General features: G+C 32.1%; 1 protein-coding gene across 1 annotated transcript in view; it reads left to right on the top strand.

The window, feature by feature from the left end:
• The first annotated feature begins 16,495 nt into the window (after positions 1-16,495).
• mRpL38 (mitochondrial ribosomal protein L38) overlaps positions 16,496-19,347 on the top strand; it is a 31,386-nt gene continuing 28,534 nt past the window's right edge. Inside the window, exon 1 of the mRNA XM_089096193.1 lies at positions 16,496-16,665. Coding sequence (XP_088952319.1) covers positions 16,506-16,665 — 160 coding nt within the window. The 5' untranslated portion in view covers positions 16,496-16,505. The remainder of the gene's footprint in view (positions 16,666-19,347) is intronic.

The raw sequence follows: 19,347 nt of genomic DNA, 5'->3' as shown, positions 1-19,347 counted from the left end.
ACACATCCAATCAAAATTTTGAGATAGCCATTTTGTTCGATCTAGTTAAAAAGTCGGGAAATTATGTTTCTGAGGATGAAACTCGCCCCACAGACCTCAGGGCAAGGTTTGTAAGTTATGCCCTGGGGTCATATTAGGTTTTTATAGAACGGGTTGTTGTAGAAACTTCAAAAAGAGCTTGTTCGATTGCAAATTGAAAGGGCTAGTGCCCCTTTTAAATAGTCGAAAGTGATTGGATGGCAAGTAACCCCCCTCTCATGCCCACCATTTCCGCAAACACATCCAGTCAAAATTTTGACATAGTCATTTTGTTCAGCGTAGTTAAAAGGTCCGGAAATTATTTTTTGAGGATGACCACCCCCTCACAGCCCTAGGGTAGTTATGCCCTGGGACATATTAGGTTTTTATAGAACGCGTTGCCGTAGAAACTTCAAAAGTTCCTAATTTATACCCTGGGGGTATATAAGGTTTTTATTGAAGGTGTTGTCGTAAAACCTTCAAAAGGGCTCATTCGATTGAAAATTGAAAGGGCTAGTGCATTTTTTAATAGTTGAAAGTGATTGGAGATCAAATAACGCCGCTTTCAAGCCCCCCATTTCCCCAAACACATCCAATCAAAACTTTGAGATAGCCATTTCGTTTAACGTAGTTGAAAGATCTGGAAATTTGGCAGTGTGTTATTATTTTTTCCTTTTTTTCTGTTTAGACGAGGGCCCTTCGTATCGAAGGAGTTCTGTTATGAACTTCGAAAAGGGCTCATTAGATAGAAAATGGACGGGGCTAATGCTCTTTTTAATATTTGAAAGTGATTGGAGGGCAACTAGTCCCCCTCCTATACCCACCCTCCCATTTGCCCATTATGTTTAAAAATAAATGTTGCCTTGAAATTAAATAAAAATGCACGGTGTTAATGCTAATTCCCAATAAGGCATCTCAGCAGTATCCCAAGAACTATTGAGGGTATTAAGCTCAACCTTTCGGGGTTACTTTTGCTCTTAAGATTTGACCAAATCATAATAGCGTAAATGTATCTAAGTTATCAAAGAAAGTAAACAGATTTTTTTTGCGAATGGTATCAAGTTTTCTATTTCAGGTCAATTAGAGGAGGTATGAAACTAAATTAAACAGTACTTTTTTGTGTCCGGATTTTTAAAAGGGTGTATGTTCTTAAAAATTGCTGAAAAATTTTCTCCGGCATACAAATAGCAGGCCGAACTATAAAGTATTATGGTTCACATCTAAGTTATCAAGCGTAAATGTATCAAATTTATCAAAGAAAGTAAACAGATTTTTTTTGCGAATGGTATCAAGTTTTCTATTTTAGGTCAACTAGAGGAGGTATTAAACTAAATTAAAAGCTAATATTTTTGTTCAGATTTTGAAAAGGGTGTATGTTGTTGAAAACTGCTAAAAATTTTTCTACAGCATACAAATAGCAGGCGAAACTATAAAGTCTTAAAAAACGAAAAGATTTAAAGTATTATTTTATTTTTCCCTGAAAAGACTATGTCAATATAAAACGAAAAGAAATTATTTAAAAAAAAAAAATTCTGCAAAATAAGTTTTTCAAAGAAAAGTAAAAAACTCCATTAAACAAAAAATGAGCAAAAATAAAATCAAATAATCTACCAAGCGTGAAACTACCACAAATCAGCATTGATAAACAAATGAAACCAAAAAGAACAGAAATTACAATAAATAACCGGGTCAAAGTATAAACGAGCAGAAATTAACATCAGTAGGGCTTAAAACCCCTATGCCTTCCCCAGTCCAGAACATAATTTGCACTTTACTGAAAAAACTACAAATGAATGTGCATTGTCAGTTTAATATACATATACTGATATTTAGTAATCAAAATGTTAATATTATTTGATATGTTAAAGTCATAAAAGTAAAAACATTTACATTTTGAAGTCCATTAAAATGGAAATTAAAATAAGAAAATGAGGTAAAAAGTTTGTGAGGTGGAGGGGGGGGGGGGGAGCTGCGGATATTCACTGATTGAAAATGTTAACTATGTAGGGGATAAAGTTTTTCTATATCTTTCAGTGCAAACTCTTATTGGGGCAAGAAGGGGGATTTTTGTTGAAACAGAACGCGGGAGGCGGGGTCGAAGGGGTGAATATTGACCAGGGAAAAGGGGAGGTGTTCGAAGGTTATTAAGGGCATTGTTAGCGAAACACAAGGTAATTTTTGCTCTTCTTTCCTTAAGAAGAGTATAAGGTACTTTACAAATATAAGGTACTTTACCCTCATTGAAGATAATTCTTAGGCACCTTTTTTAGACGGCCTCTATTCTGTCTGACAATTCAGTGGAGATGCCAGAGTGCCAAACAGGACGGGCGTACTCAAGGGTTGGGCATATAAATGAGAGGAAAATCCTCAAACAATACGATTTAGGGCATTTAACTTTTTTAAGCAGATTAAGGAGGAAAAATGCGGCATTTGCACGTTTTAAGATGTCAGTAATATGGCAATCCCATTTTAGTCGCTTGAGATGGTAACACCCAGTCATTTTATAGTAGTAACAGACATTTCAGGGGGGATTGGACAGGAGAAATAAGGGGGAGTTTTAACGAAATAAATAGTATGAACAGTTGACATTAAAGGGTTGAATTTCATATGATTAGTAAGAAATTCGGCTGATATTGATTCCAAGATGTCCACTGGGTTACTTTGTAATTTTTGATACATGTCTCTAAGACAGTTAGATCATCAACAAATTTCCATCTATCTGGGAAATCGACACCAAGGTTGTAGGAATAAAATTGGACCTAAGGGTTCCCTGCGGCACACCATTATAAATTGGGATGGGTTCAGAATATACATTCAGGTATTTCACGACTTGCGTTCTATTAGAGAGGAAAGACGCAATTATACTAACTACATAAGGGTCAACTTGAAAGTCATTAGATCATTTTTCTACTAGTGTATTGTGGTTGATTAAATCAAAAGCTTTTTGCAATTCAACAGCGATAACATTAAACCAGGTATTGGGTTTTTCGTGTGTGTTACATATTGTGTCCATAAGGTGTAATATTGGCCTACTTATTTATGACTAAATGTGGTAGCGTGTTATAACTGAGGCGTTTGGTAAGAATTGGTACTCAAAATCCAGTGACAACTAATATTAATTATTAAATAGAATAAAAGGAGAATATTTTGTAATTCTTAATATTATTAACTCTTCCAATAGATCTCTTCTGGGCTGGCTAATAATATATTGCGTGTGTGCCGGTTGTTCAGGAGATTTCCTCTATAGCCCAGGTCGTTCACCAAAAAGAAAAAATATTTTAGTTTTAAGGCTATCGAATACTTCTAATTGAAAGCGTTACACTTGAATACTGGGCAAGGCTTAAGCTCTGGGCTCTTAAGATCCTTTAGTTCAAATTATTGTCTCTCGGGTGAGCAAAAAACTAGGAATAACCGTACTTGATTAGATATCAATAGATTTGTTTAACCTAAACCAAGATATCCTATATTTATACCTTGTAAGAGAGAACTAGTGTTCCTTGGACCTTTGATAAACTTCAATTTTAGGAGGGAAAACTATTAATTGAATCTTTCTGCACAGAAAGGATTTGAAATTCTTAGTTTGACAATATAATTCCCCTTTCCACCCCAACCTAACTGTATACACATGGAGGTCGCCTTTATATATTTAGTCGGCACGAGTTAACGAAATAAAAGAGTGGCTAAAAAAAGGAATATGGTCCCCTTTCTTATACACGCCAGAGAATACACAAGGGGGGGGGGGGGGGTAATGTTAGTGTCCAATAGTTCCCGTTTTCTTATATGTATGATTTTTACAAATGCCCGGCAAGTTCAAAAGGTCACTAGACTGGAAAAGGGAAGCACAAAACCTCTCCTAACGATGCCTTCTTGGTTAGGGTTTTGTTCCGTTCCTTAAACCTTCGGTTAATCACAAGTTTAAATTTTGGGAAGAAATTAATTTTTTCCTATTTTAACCTCTAAATGCTGTTCTTTGTCTAAATGGCCCAAGCAGAGGCTAATTAAGATGCACTAATTAAGTATAATTACTTTATTACCTTGGCTATGAAGAGAGTTACACTTTAATTCTAATATTTCTCAAAGAAAAGAAAAAAGTCAAAGTTCAATTCTATTTTTTTCCAAATAAAATAAAAAGGGCTCCACTTCAGTTCTTAATTTTCTCAAAGACATAAAAAATATTAAGTTCAAGTTCTCTTCTGAATGTTTTCCCAGAGAAGAAAAAAGGTTCCACTTTAAGTCTGAGTTTTCTCAAGGAAGTGAAAATAAGTTCAAATTCTCTTCTGAGTTTTTTCAATGAAAATAAATAAGTTACAGATCAATTCTATTTTTTTTCCAGAGAAAATAAAAAGATTTCACTTCAGTTCTGATTTTTCTCAAAGACGTGAAAAAAAATTAAAGTTCTGTTCTAAATTTCTTATTAGAGATAGAAAAACGTTATACTGTGATTGTGAATATTCGCCATGAAGATAAAGAGTTCCACTTTAATTCTGAGGTTTTTCAAAGAAGTGATGAAAAGTTCAAGTTCTCTTGTGAAGATAAAAAGTTCCACTTTAGTTGTATGTTTTCTCAGTAAAGTGAAGAAAAGTTCAAGTTCTCTTCTGAATTTTCTTAAAGAAAAAAAAAGAATAAAGTTATACTATGATTGTGAATAATCACCATGAAGATAAAGAGTTCCACTTTAATTCTTTGCTTTCTCAAAGAAGTGAAGAAAAGTTCAAGTTCTCTTCTGAATTTTCTCAAAGAAAAAAATAAGTTACAGATCAATTCTAATTTTTTCTAGAGAAAATAAAAAGGTTCCAGTTAAGTTCTGATTTTTCTCAAAGAGGTTGAAAAAAGTAAAAGTTCTGTTGTTAATTTCTCGTAAAAGATAGAAAAAAGTTATACTTTGATTGTGAATATTGGCAATGAAGATAAAGAGTTCCACTTTAATTCTAAGATTTCTCAAAGAAAAAAAAAAGTTACAGTTCAATTCTATTTTTTTCCAAAGAAAATAAAAAGGTTCCACTTCAGTTCTTAATTTTCTCCAAGTCATAAAAAATTTAAAGTTCAAGCTCTCTTCTGAATGTTTTCCCAGAGAAGAAAAAAGGTTCCACTTTAAGTCTGAGTTTTCTCAACGAAGTGAAGAAAAGTTCAAGTTCTCTTCTGAATTTTCTCAATGAAAATAAATAAGTTACAGATCAATTCTATTTTTTTTTCCAGAGAAAATAAAAAGATTCCACTTCAGTTCTGATTTTTCTCAAAGAGGTGAAAAAACTCAAATTTCCGTTCTAAATTTCTTAGTAGAGATAGAAAAAAGTTATACTGTGATTGTGAACATTCGCCATGAAGATAAAGAGTTCCACTTTAATTCTAAGTTTTCTCAAAGAAGTGATGAAAAGTTCAAGTTCTCTTGTGAAGATAAAAAGTTCCACTTTAGTATTATTTTTTTCAGTAAAGTGAAGAAAAGTTCAAGTTCTCTTCTGAATTTTATCAAAGAAAAAAAAGAAAAAAGTTATACTATGACTGTGAATAATCGCCATGAAGATAAAGAGTTCCACTTTAATTCTTTGCTTTCTCAAAGAAGTGAAGAAAAGTTCAAGTTCTCTTATGAAGATAAAAAGTTCCACTTTAATTCAGAGTTTTCTCAAAGAATTGAATAAAAGTTCAAGTTCTCTTCTGAATTTTCTCAAAGAAAAACATAAGTTACATATCAATTCTAATTTTTTCTAGAGAAAATAAAAAGGTTCCACTTCAGTATGATTTTTCTCAAAGAGGTGAAAAAATTTTAAGTTACGTTCTAAATTTACCTCTTAAAAGATTGAAAAAAGTTATACTTTGATTGCGAATATTCGCCATGAAGATAAAGAGTTCCACTTTAATTCAGAGTATTCTCAAAGAAGTGAATAAAAGTTCAAGTTCTCGTCTAAAATTTATCAAATAGAAGAAAAAAGTTACATTTCAATTATAATTTTTTCCAAAGAAAAAAAAATAAAAAAAACTTCCACTTTAGTTCTAATTTTGCTCAGAGGTGAAAAAAAATTTAAAGTTTTGTTCAAAATTTTTAAGTTGAAGAAAGAAAAAGTCATGCTTTGATTGTTAAAATTATCCATCAAGATAAAATGTTCAACGTTAAATCTAAGTTTTCTCAATGAATGAAAGAAAAGTTCAAGTTCTCTTCTGAAAATTTCTCAATGAAAAAGTTACGGATCAATTCTAATTTTGTTTTCCAGTAAAAATAAAAGTGTTCCACTCCAGTTCTGAGTTTTCTCAAAGAGGTCAAAAATTTTTAAGTTATGTTCTAAATATTTCGTAAAAGATAGAAAAAGTTATACTTTGATTGCGAATATTCGCCATTAAGATAAAGAGTTCTACTTTAATTCTAAGATTTCTCAAAAGAAAGGAAAAACTTACAGTTCACTTCTAGTTTTTTCTAAAGATAATAAAAAGGTTCCACTTCAGTTCTTAATTTTCTCAAAGACATAATAAATTTAAAGTTCTGTTCTAAATTTTTCCATAGAAGATAGAAAAAAGTTATACTTTGATTGTGAATATTCTCCTTGAAGATAAAAAGTTCCACTTTAATTCTAAGTTTTCTCAACGAAGTGTAGTTCAAGTTCTCTTCTGAAAATTTCTCAATGAAAAAGGTTAAGGATAAATTCTAATTTGTTAAAAAATTAAAGGGTTCCTCTTTTCATTCCTAAATTTTCTCAAAAAAGAGTTACAGATTAATTCTAATTCTTTCCAATGAAAATAAAAATTTTCCATTTCAGTTCTGATTTTCTCAAAGAGGTGAAAAAAACTAAAAGATCTGTTCTTAATTTCTCGTAAAAGATAAAAAAAGCTATACTTCGATTGCAAATACTCGCCATGAAGATGAAGAGTTCCACTTTAATTCTAAAATTTCTCAAATAAAAGAAAAAAGTTACAGCTCAATTCTAATTTTTTCAAAGAAAATAAAAAAGGTTCCACTTCACTTCTTAATTTTCTCAAAGACATACAAATTTTTAAGTTTAAGTTCTCTTCTGAATGTTTTCCCAGAGAAGAAAAAAGGTTCCACTTTAAGTCTGAGTTTTCACAACGCAGTGAAGAAAAGATAGAAAAAGTTATACTTTGATTGCGAATATTTGCAATCAAATTTTCATCATTTGCATGATAGAAATTCCTGGGTACTCCAAAGGAATTTAAATCCTCACTGTCATGACAACACAGGGATAAATTCCCAATAAGATCTCCACTACTACTTGTTTCATAGTACAAATATATTTCTTTGTCAGCAATCAAGGCAACGATGACTTTATCATGTGTACACACTTTCGTCGAATAGTTCATTTTCACTTTTTTTTAAATATGATGCAGGCGTTTATCCCTCAAATGGGTGAAAATTACTGATTTAATACATGCAATAAACTAGGTAGTCTCGATAACCTACCATGGAGTACCACTGGGAAAGTCGCTTCCGATGTAAGAGCAAGCAGAGAGTACGATTGGTTGAGCCGCAAGCATGTTTCATGTCGTTTTAAGATTCGTAAAAAAAGTTGAAAATTTTTCTAAGTCCAAGAAATTCATTTCATAAAAAAGGTTAGACTGGTTATAGATGACAGCACACCCGCACAGACACACAGTCATAGTGACAGAGACATGCAAAAATTTAGGTTAATTTAGGTTCACTTAGAGTGGTGCACCATTCTAAGTAAACCTAAAATAACATAACTTTTTGCATGTCTCTCTCATTATTATTGTGTGTCTGAGCGGGTATGCTGTCATCTATAACAAGTCTATCCTTTTTTTGGACTGAATTTCTTAGACTTAGAAAAATATTCAACTTTCTTTTTTTACGAATCTTAAAATGACATGAAATATGCTTGCGGCTGTCCAATCGAACATTTTTATTTTCTTTGGAATAAATTAGAATTGGAATATAACTTTTTCTTTTCTTTGAGAAAATTCAGAAGAGACCTTGAACTTTTCTTCACTTCGTTGTGAAAAATCAGACTTAAAGTGGAACCTTTTTTCTTCTCTGGGAAAACATTCAGAAGAGAACTTGAACTTTAAATTTTCTATGTCTTTAGGAGGATTAAGATCTGGAGAGAAAGCTGTATTACTTCATTTGGGAAAATAAAATTGAAGTGTAACTTTTTTCTTTTCTTTGAGAAATCTTAAAATTAAATTGTAAATCCTTATCTTCACGGTGATTATTCGCAATCAAAGAATAGCTTTTTTATATTTTACGAGAAATTAAGAACAGATCTTTTAGTTTTTTTCACCTTTTTGAGAAAAATTAGAACTGAAGTGGAACATTTTTATTTTCATTGGAAAGAATTAGAATTCATCTGTAACTTTTTTTGAGAAAATTCAGGAATGAAAACAGGAACCCTTTTATTTTTGAAAAAATTAGAATTGATCCGTAACCTTTTTCATTGAGAAATTTTCAGAAGAGAACTTGAACTACACTTCTTTGAGAAAACTTAGAATTAAAGTGGAACTTTTAATTTTCAAGGAGAATATTCACAATCAAAGTATAACTTTTTTTTATCTTGTACGGAAAAATTTAGAACAGAACTTTAAAATTATTATGTCTTTGAGAAAATTAAGAACTGAAGTGGAACCTTTTTATTATCTTTGGAAAAAACTAGAAGTGAACTGTAAATTTTTCCTTTCTTTTGAGAAATCTTAGAATTAAAGTGGAACTCTTAATCTTAATGGCGAATATTCGTAATCAAAATATAACTTTTTCTATCTTTTACGAAATATTTAGAACAGAACTTTAAATTTTTTCACCTCTTTGAGAAAAATCAGAACTGGAGTGGAACACTTTTATTTTCACTGGAAAAAATTAGAATTGATCCGTAAAGTGGAACTTTTTATCTTGATGGAAAATATTCACAATCATAGTACGACTTTTTTCTATCTTCAACAGAAAAATTTAGAACAGAACTTTAAATTTTTTTCACCTCTGAGAAAAATCAGAACTGAAGTGGAAGTTTTTTTTATTTTTTTTCTTTGGAGAAAATTAGAATTGAACTGCGACTTTTTTCTTTTCATTGAGAAATTTCCAGAAGAGAACTTGAACTTTTATTCTCTTCTTTGAGAATACTCTGAATTAAAGGGGAACTCTTTATCCTCATGGCGAATATTCACAATCAAAGTATAACTTTTTTCAATCTTTCAAGAGGTAAATTTAGAACAGAACTTAAAATTTTTCACCTCTTTGAGAGAAATCAGAACTGAAGTGGAACCTTTTTGTTTTCTCTAGAAAAAATTAGAATTGATCTGTAACTTATTTCTTTTTATTGAGAAATTTTCAGAAGAGAACTTGAACTTTTATTCACTTCTTTGAGAAAGCAAAGAATTAAAGTGGAACTCTTTTTCTTCATGGCGATTATTCACAATCATAGTATAACTTTTTTCTTTTTTTTCTTTGAGAAAATTCAGGAGGGAACTTGAACTTTTCTTCACTTTACTGAGAAAACACACAACTAAAGTGGAACTTTTTATCTTCACAAGAGAACTTGAACTTTTCATCACTTCTTTGAGAAAACTCAGAATTAAAGTGGAACTCTTTATCTTCATGGCGAATATTCACAACCACAGTATAACTTTTTTTTTATTTCTCATAAGAAATTTAGAACAGAAATTTAAGTTTTTCACCTCTTTGAGAAAAATCAGAACTGAAGTGGAATCTTTTTATTTTCTCTGAAAAAAAATAGAATTGATCTGTAACTTGTTTCTTTTCATTGAGAAAATTCAGAAGAGAACTTGAACTTTTCTTCACTTCGTTGAGAAAACTCTGACTTAAAGTGGACCCTTTTTTCTTCTCTGGGAAAACATTCAGAAGAAAGCTTGAACTATAAATTTTTAATGTCTTTGAGAAAATTAAGAACTGAAGTGGAACCTTTTTTATTTTCTTTGTAAAAAATTAGAATTGAACTGTAACTTTTTTCTTTTCTTTGAGAAATCTTAGAATTAAAGTGGAACTCTTTATCTTCATGGAGAATATTCACAGTCAGAGTATAACTTTTTTCTATCTTTTACGAGAAATTAACAACAGAACTTTTACTTTTTTCAACCTCTTTGAGAAAAATCAGAACTTAACTGGAACCTTTTTATTTTCTCTAGAAAAAATTAGAATTGATCTGTAACCTATTTTTTTCTTTGAGAAAATTCAGAAGAGAACTTGAACTTTTATTCAATTTATTGGGAAAACTCAGAATTAAAGTGGAACTTTTGTCTTCAGAAGAGAACTTGAACTTTTCTTCACTTCTTTGAGAAAGCAAAGAATTAAAGTGGAACTCTTTATCTTCATGGTGATTATTCACAATCCTAGTATAACTTTTTTCTTTTTTTTTCTTTGAGAAAATTCAGAAGAGAACTTGAACTTTTCTTCACTTTACTGAGAAAACACACTACTAAAGTGGAACTTTTTACCTTCACAAGAGAACTTGAACTTTTCATCACTTCTTTGAGAAACCACAGAATTAAAGTGAAATTGTTTTTCTTCGTGGCGAATATTCACAATCACAGTATAACTTTTTTCTATCTTTAATAAGAAATTTTGACCAGAAATTTAAGTTTTTTCATCTCTTTGAGAAAAATCAGAACTGAAGTGGAATCTTATTATTTTCTCTGGAAAAAATAGAATTGATCTGTAACTTGTATCTTTTCATTTAGAAAATTCGAACTTTGAACTTTGAACTTTGAACTTTGAACTTGAACTTTTCTTCACTTCGTTGAGAAAACTCAGACTTAAAGTGGAACCTTTTTTCTTCTCTGGGAAAACATTCAGAAGAGAACTTGAACTTAAATTTTTTTATGTCCTTGAGAAAATTAAAAACTGGAGTGGAACCTTGTTCATTTTCTTTGTAAAATATAGAATTTAACTGTAACTTTTTTCTTTCCTTTTAAAAATCTTAGAATTAAAGTGTAATTCTTTATCTCCATCGCAAATATTCGCAATCAAAGTATGACTTTTTCTATCTTTTACGAGAAATTAACAACAGAACTTTTACTTTTTTCAACCTCTTTGAGAAAAATCAGAACTGAACTGGAACCTTTTTATTTTCTCTAGAAAAAATTAGAATTGATCTGTAACCTATTTTTTTTTTGAGAAATTCAAAAGAGAACTTGAACTTTTATTCACTTTATTGGGAAAACTCAGAATTAAAGTGGAACTTTTTATCTTCAGAAGAGAAGTTGAACATTTTTGCACTTCTGTGAGAAAAATCAGAATCAAAATGGAACTTTTTATCTTCATGGAAAATATACACAATCATAGTATAACTTTTTACTATCTTTAATAAGAAATTTAGAGAAGAACTTTAAATTTTTTTCCCCTCTTTGAGGAAAATCAGAACTGAAGTGAAATATATTTATTTTCTCTGGAAAAAAATAGAATTGATCTGTAGCTTATTTGTTTTCATTGAGAAAATTCAGAAGAGAACTTGAACTTTTCTTCACTTCGTTAAGAAAACTTAGAATTAAAGTGGAACTTTTTATCTTCGTGGCCAATATTCACAGTCAAAGTATAACTTTTTTCAATCTTCTATGGAAAAATTTAGAACAGAACTTTAAATTTTTTATGTTTTTGAGAATACTAATAACTGAGGTGGAACATTTTTGATTTTCATGGGAAAAAATTTGGAATTGAACTGTAACCTTTTTCTTTTCTTTGAGAAATCTTAGAATTTTAGTGGAATTCTTTATCTTCATGGTGAATATTCGCAATCAAAGTATAGATTTTCTCTATCTTTAACGAGAAAAATAAAACAAAATTTTATAATTTTCCTCCTGTTTGAGAAAAATCACAACTGAAGTGGAACATTTTTATTTTCATCGGAAAAAATTAAAACTGATCTGTAACTTTTTTTGAGAAAATTCAGAAAGGAAAAGATTAACCCTTTTATTTTGAAAAATTAGAAACTAAAACCCAACTTTATTGAAATTAATCAAATATTAATAGAATCCGATGTATTTTAAATATTGATTTTCTTATTTCTAACAACTAAAGCCAACCACTATTAAAAAATCAAGTGTTATTGACAACACCAGAGTCTTATTTATTGGGGGCGCTCTTTTATCTGAAAATTAAAGCCCAACTTTATTAAAAAAAAATCAAATATTATTAATAAAATCATATGTATCTTAAACGGAGATGTTTTTATTTCCGAAAACTAAATCCAAACTTTATTACAATATCAAGTATTATTAATAAAATCACATGTATTTTAAACGTGGTTGTTCATTTTTCTTGAAACTAAAACCCATTTTAATTAAAAAAATCAAATATTATTAGTAAAATCAGATGTATTTTAAACTGGGATGTTCATATTTCTGAAAACTAAAACCCAACTTTATTTAAAAATATGAAAAATGTACCCAATGAGGCCTGGATCCTCCCCCACCCCACAAAAATATTAAAGTTAATCATCGGGTCTCATACAACTTACACCTATGAAAGGCTATGAAACCTAGCTCAGAAAAATGCGAAATAGTAAACCAAGCATCCCAAATCCTAGGTTTCAGACAACATACACCTACAAAAGGCTAGGAAATCTCGTTCATAAAAGTCCAAAATAGTACACTAGACATCCCAAATCATAAGTTTCAGGCAACGCACACCTACGAAAGGTTAAGAAACCTAGCTAAGAAAAGCCTAAAATAGTAAACCAAACATCCTAAATCATAGATTTCAGACAACACACACCTACGACAGGCTAAGAAACCTAGGTCAGAAAAGTAAGAAATAGTGAACCAAGCACCCCAAATCATATGTTTCAGACAACACACATCTACAAACGTTAAGAAATCTAGCTTAAATGGGAGTTTTTATGCTTTAAGTATGTTTTATGTCATTCTAAGACATGTAGAAAAAGCTGAATTAAATTTATCATGTTACAAAAATCAACTTCAAAAAGTATAAAAAAATGGGGAGATGGGCCCAAAAAATTGGAGGGAAGACACGTCATTCTAAGACATGTAATGTGGCTAGGGTCATTTGCGGTTGTCGTCCTTGATAGTTCAAATCCATAACCATCTCACTAATCCCATATTGTGTACTTGTTCTTTCTAAGACATGTAAAAAAAAGTAGAAATAAAATTATCATGTTAAAAAAATAAACTTCAAAAAAGTATAAAAAAATGGGAGGATGGGCCCAAAAAGTTGGAGGGATGGGGCCCCTTGGTGGTTGGGGAGAGGAGGCCTTGGAGGTTGAGGTCCTTGGTGGCTAGGGTCATTGTTGGTTGCGGTCCTTGATGGTTCAAATCCATAACCATCTCACTAATCCCATATTGTGTACTTGTTCATTCTAAGACATGTAAAAAAAAGCAGAAATAAAATTATCATATTAAAAAAATAAACTTCAAAAAAGTATAAAAATGGGGGGATGTGCCCAAAAAGTTGGAGAGAGGGGCCCCTCGGAGGTTGGGGAGAGGGGGCCTTGGAGATTAAGTTCCTTGGTGGATAGGGTCATTGTTGGTTGCGGTCCTTGATGGTTCAAATCCATCGCCATCTCACTAATCCAATATTGTGTACTTGTCTATTATAGCGACCAAAGCAAAGAAGTAAAGCTATGTCAAGTCACATGTCTCAAACTGTTTCACCCCTAATAATTCCATAAAATGTCAATTAATCTCTGACGTTTCCTTTGTTCTGGCATTTGTGCAAAGATACATTTTAAATTCCTATGTAGCCTATTGATTTTTCTGTCATGAATCCTTACACAATCGAAGCTCTATAAGTTCAACGTAATTTATGTCTGTATCAATTACCCATCATCCTGTCTGGAAATCAATGATAATATGTTATCAAGGAAAATTCACAGGGTGAAAGTGTGTCTTCCTTATATTAGTTGCGTCACTCCTGTTAGTATTTCTAGCTCTGTGATTGGCCTAGATAAAGGCTGTGATCCTGTTCGTCCCGTATTCCAGTCTCTCTGAGTGGCTTTGATCTTGTTCGTCCCGTTGTTCGTCTCGGGCTGGCACCGCTTCTTCTACTACCATCATTGGAAGTTTGGCGATAAGAGAACGCAGTAATAGAAAAAATATGATTAAAGCTGGTGAGCAGCTTCATTAATAACAAAATGGTAGCTTCCTCCTAATAAAAAACCCAAAGTTGATCTCTCCTGTAACTTGATATGTCTCTGCGAAATGTGTTTGCCGACAGAAGCCAAGTATCATATCTAAAGTTAGCAAATCACAGATGGTGCGGGTATACACAAAAGAATTCGACTAGTCACAAAGATATATTCAATTTATGTCAGCAAGTGTATTGTGTCGGCAAGGGACTTTTTTATTTAACAAAACCAGTTGCCCAGCGCCCAAGAACCCAAACAAAAATAGATCATATCAAGTTACAGGAGGGGATATTTGACTTCTGTCAGCAAAAGCATTTCACAGAGACGTATCAAGTTACAGGAAAGATCAACTTTGGGTGTTACAAGTATTAAAAATATTTCATTCAGTGTTGGGTCTCATAGACACATTATTAAATAAACACCAGATCGCATGGGATTTTGTGAGTTCGCGAGTTCCTTGCGCTTTTTCTTCGTTGCCTCCAGTAAAAATCGCTATTTGAAGTGAAAAAAAAAATTTGCAGTACCATAGGTAAAATAACTTAATATATGGTAGTATGATTTTATGCTTGGTTTTGCTGTTTTAAGGGGGAGACTCCGGTCACAATACATCTTTCTTTGTGCTAAACTCTTGCTTTTCTAGAATGTTTTAAAAAGGTTATTATTAAAACTAAATGGCCCTTGTGTTTTATGAGTAGTTTTAAAGAACTGGGACAAAAAGGCAAACTTCATCGCAAACAGGGTGGTTTTAAGGAGGGGGCAACCCCCCCCCCTCATATACGTAATAATTTCTGTTCGTTTTAAGTTTTGATGTTCCTCCTTACTTTCAGCTGAAAAAAAAAGTTTTTTTATTTGATTTCTGATTGTTACGAAATAATGGCGGGAAATCCGGTTCCCCCTCAGTAGAATTGTTTTGTGTATACCCGCACCATCTGTGATTTGCTAACTTTAGATATGATATTTGGCTTCTGTCGGCAAACACATTTCGCAAAGACATATCAAGTTACAGGAGAGATCAACTTTGGGTTTATTCTATGCGTTCAGAATTATTTCCAACATTTCTTTCATTTTTGGGTCCTGATAAATTAAAAAAGCTTGTATGATATGCATTCGGGCGTTGGCCTTGTTTGGGCTTATGATGACCGAAACAGTGCTTTTATCAAGTGAAAAACTATTCATACTTATATTTCCGGCCAAATAAGTATTCAAATAACCAATTTATTGTCAGTCTAATTTTATTTTTAACTTGGGCACCAGATTCAAAGGTAAATATAAACCTTTGCTGAAACCCGATCTAGCTTCCAGGATTAAAGCTTTGATACTTTAGCTCCTCAGCTTCCAGAGTCCAAGCGCCCAGGATCAAAAGATAGCTTTAGACTTTGGGCCTGGGAGATTATCCTCAAAATTTCAGCTCAATCCGATCCTTCCTTCCCTATTTTCCAAAAACCAAATATCAAGTTTTGTGGGGATTTGCTTGCGTCAAAAATAGATACTGGGTACTAAAATAATAAGTCTATTAGTGTCTCTGTGATACAATGGTCGCTGTTCCTGACTGTAACGCGGAATATCGGGCTTCAATGCCCTGTCAGAGAAAATGTCTTATGTACTGAATTTATAGTTTAAAAAAGAAACTCAGTTTCTTTTTTAAATGCAATCTATTACTTGGATTTAAAAAAGATGGAAAGATGGAAAAAAAATGTTTTTTTATTTTATTTCTGATTGTTACGAAATAATGGCGGGAAATCCGGCTCCCCTCAGTAGAATTCTTTTGTGTATGCCCGCAACATCTGTGATTTGCTAACTTTAGATATGATATTTGGCTTCTGTCGGCAAACACATTTCGCAGACACATATCAAGTTACAGGAGAGATCAACTTTGGGTTTCTTTCTGGGTGTTCAAAAATATTTCAAATGTATAATTTATTTTCGGGTTCGGATAAATTAAAAATGCTTCTATTATATGCATGCGGGCGTTGGCCTTGCTTGGGCTTATGATGCCCTATACAGTGTTTTTATCAAGTGAAAAATAATTCATACTTATATTTTCGGCCAAATAAGTATTCAAATAATCAATTTATTGTCAGTATAATTTTATTTTTAACTTGGGCGCCAGATTCAAAGGTAAATAAACACCAGATCGCATGGGATTTTGCAAGTTCGCAAGTTCCTTGCTCTTTTTCTTCTTTGCCTCCAGTAAAAATCGCTATTTAAAGAAGAAAGAAGAATTTGCTGTACCAAAGGTAAAATAACTTAATATTTAGCCTTATGAATTGATACTTGGGTGTGCTTGTATATATCTTTCAAGTTGGGAGCTGTGGGCGCTATGGGTTCTTGGACGCTAAAGTAAATGTTTTGGGTTCTTGGGCGCTAGTGGGAGCTGGGCTTTAAAGTATCGTTGGTGTGACAACCCTGCTTTTGTTTCCAAAATTTTCAAATCGACAGAACATGGCACTTAATACAACAGTACACTTAAAGTCTTCTATTTGCAAGACAAATGGAATCTTTGGACTTGTGTTAAAAAGATGTTTTATTTACCATAATCCATATAGGACTATGACACCGGAGTTTCTGATGAAAAATTTAAGAGAAAGACTGGAAGAAGAAGGTAAGAACAAGGCCTCTATGAAAAAGTATGGTGATGTAGGCCCACTCCTCATTTTTATGGTTATTTAAATGAGTGGCTTTCATGAATTCCTTGTTGGATATAGAAACAGTAAATATCTAGTGGGCCACATAATTTAGCTAAGATGAAAGTGAAATGTCATTCGATGTCTTTTTTTTTTGGCTCTTTCATAGCCTAATTCAAGAATTGGTAAATTTCTACCAAATCATATTATTGACTTATACATAAAGTGAATATACCACTCGATGTCCTTTTTTTGGTAAAATTCTACTTTAGCTACTTTTGGCTATCTTGGGAAGGGGTTAGGTTAAGAAAATGAGACTTTCAGGGATGGGTCTACAGGCTAAAGTATGTCCCGGGAAGGTATTTTGAAGTACCTACCTCCACTCCTTCTCCCTCTAGAGGGTCATGAAATTTGCCTACATGACAGGTCTATACCCATTGAAATTTTGACAAAACAACATTTTACCTTAATTTTTAGTTATCAGTTTCTTTTTCTCTGGCTTTAGCTCTGAAAATGCAATTTCAAATATTTGATCAGAATTTTAAGAGATATAAATAGTTTATTTCCAAAATTTAGGAAATTTATTTGCATATCTTTAAAACCTTATAAATTGGGATTGAGCAAAGTTGTGAAGCTGAAAACAATTTTGTTGTACTTCATTTAAGCAGAACATCTATTTTGCTAGGTTTCACTTCTATAACTCACATATTTTTAAAGGTCATCAAAGGTCAGGACCGTCTAGAGGGAGAAGGAGTGGAGGTGGGTACTTCAAAATATCTTCCCAGGACATACTTTAGCCTGTAGACCTATCCCTGAAAGTTTCATTTTCTTAACCTAACCCCTTTCCAAGATAGCCAAAAGTAACTAAAGTAGAATTTTACCCTTTTTTTAATCTGATTACAAATATAGTAATAATTTCTATTGGAAATGAATTTCACCCCCCCCCCCATATATATACCAATTCAGGGTATATATTTCAGTAAAGTTCTACGAAATCATATTATTGAGTTAGGACAAAAGTGAATACACCATTCGATGCCTTTTTTTATGCTGATTACGAATATAATAAGCATTTCTATCAGAAATGAGTTTCAGCCCTCCCTCCTATATAGGCCAATTCAGGGTTAGGTTGGGTTAGGTATAGCCTATATAGGGGGGGGGGCTGAAATTCATTTCCAATAAAAATGCTTATTATATTTGTAATCAGCATAAAAAAAAGGCATCAAATGGTGCATTCACTTTATTCCTAACTCAATAGCCTAATATGATTTTGTAGAACTTTACCTATGTTTCTACAACTTAACCTAAACTAACCCTAAATGGGCATATATAGGGGGGGGGGCTGAAATTCATTTTTGATAGAAATGATTATTATATTCATGATCAGCATAAAAAAAGGCATCAAATGGTGTATTCACTTTATTCCTAACTCAATAATATGATTTGGTAGATATTACCCAAGAATCACTTCTGGGGATAATTGTATCTTGGGTACAATTCTAATTTAGCTACTTTTGGCTATCTTGGAAAGGGGCTAGGTTAGGAAAATAAAACTTTCAGGGATGGGTCTACAGGCTAAAGTATGTCCCAGGAAGGTATTTTGAAGTAGGCTACCTACCTCCACTACTTATCCCTCTAGAAGGCCCTAAAATTTGCCTACATGATGCATCTATACCTATTGAAAATTTGACAAAACAACATTTTAATATTCAGTTATCAGTTTCTTTTTTTCTGGCTTTAATTCTGAAAACACAATTCCTGTTATTTGAGTAGAATTTTAAGCCATATCAATGTTTTTTTTTCAAAATTTAGGAAATGTATTTGCATATCTTTAAAACCTTATAAATTTGGATTAAGCAAAGTTGTGAAGCTGAAAACAGTTTTGTTGTACCTCATTTAAGCAGAAGATCTATTTTGCAAGGTTTCACTTTTATAACACACAAGTTTTTAAAGATCATCAAAGGTCAGGACCCTCTTGAGGGAGAAGAAGTGGAGATAGGTACTTCAAAATACCTCTCCATGACATAATTTAACCTGTAGACCCATCCATGAAAGTTTTATTTTCCTAACCCCTTTCCAAGATAGCCAAAAGTAAATAAAGTAGAATTTTACCATATCTTGAGCCCTTAAAAAGGCCCCAAAGGTATTTTGTATGAATAATGAAAGAGCATAAAAAAAGCATCAAATAATGTTTTCACTTTCATCCTAGCTAAATTATATGGCCCACTGCAAATTTACCCAACCCATCCCCCTAATCTGCAAATATATACCCTGAATTGGAAAATACTCTGAATTGATGACAGCAAAGTTTCAAATTAGCCTACAAAATTCAGTGCTATTATTGTTGATGACATTCAAAAAACTTGACACAGTAAAAAAATGGTTTATATTTGAGTTGCCTAATAAATGAGGTTTGAATTGTTATAAACAAGCATTTTTGGAATGTATTACTCATGAACAATTTTTTTATAAACTAGTGATGTTTTTAACCACTTTTCAATAACTTAAATAGAGTTGATAACTTCTTTGCATGGTTACAAAATGAAATATCTTTGGAGCCCCTTTAAGGGCTCAAGATGCATCTAGCCCCAGAAGTGATTCTTGAATTATGAAAGAGCATAAAAAAGGCATCAAATGACATTTTTAATTTCATTATAGCT

The sequence above is a fragment of the Artemia sp. Qi Xiang Cuo genome, chromosome 10, assembly GCF_049724085.1.
Source record: "Artemia sp. Qi Xiang Cuo chromosome 10, ASM4972408v1, whole genome shotgun sequence".
NCBI classification, from domain to species: domain Eukaryota; kingdom Metazoa; phylum Arthropoda; class Branchiopoda; order Anostraca; family Artemiidae; genus Artemia; species Artemia sp. Qi Xiang Cuo.
This window is presented reverse-complemented; position numbering and strand designations above follow the sequence as displayed.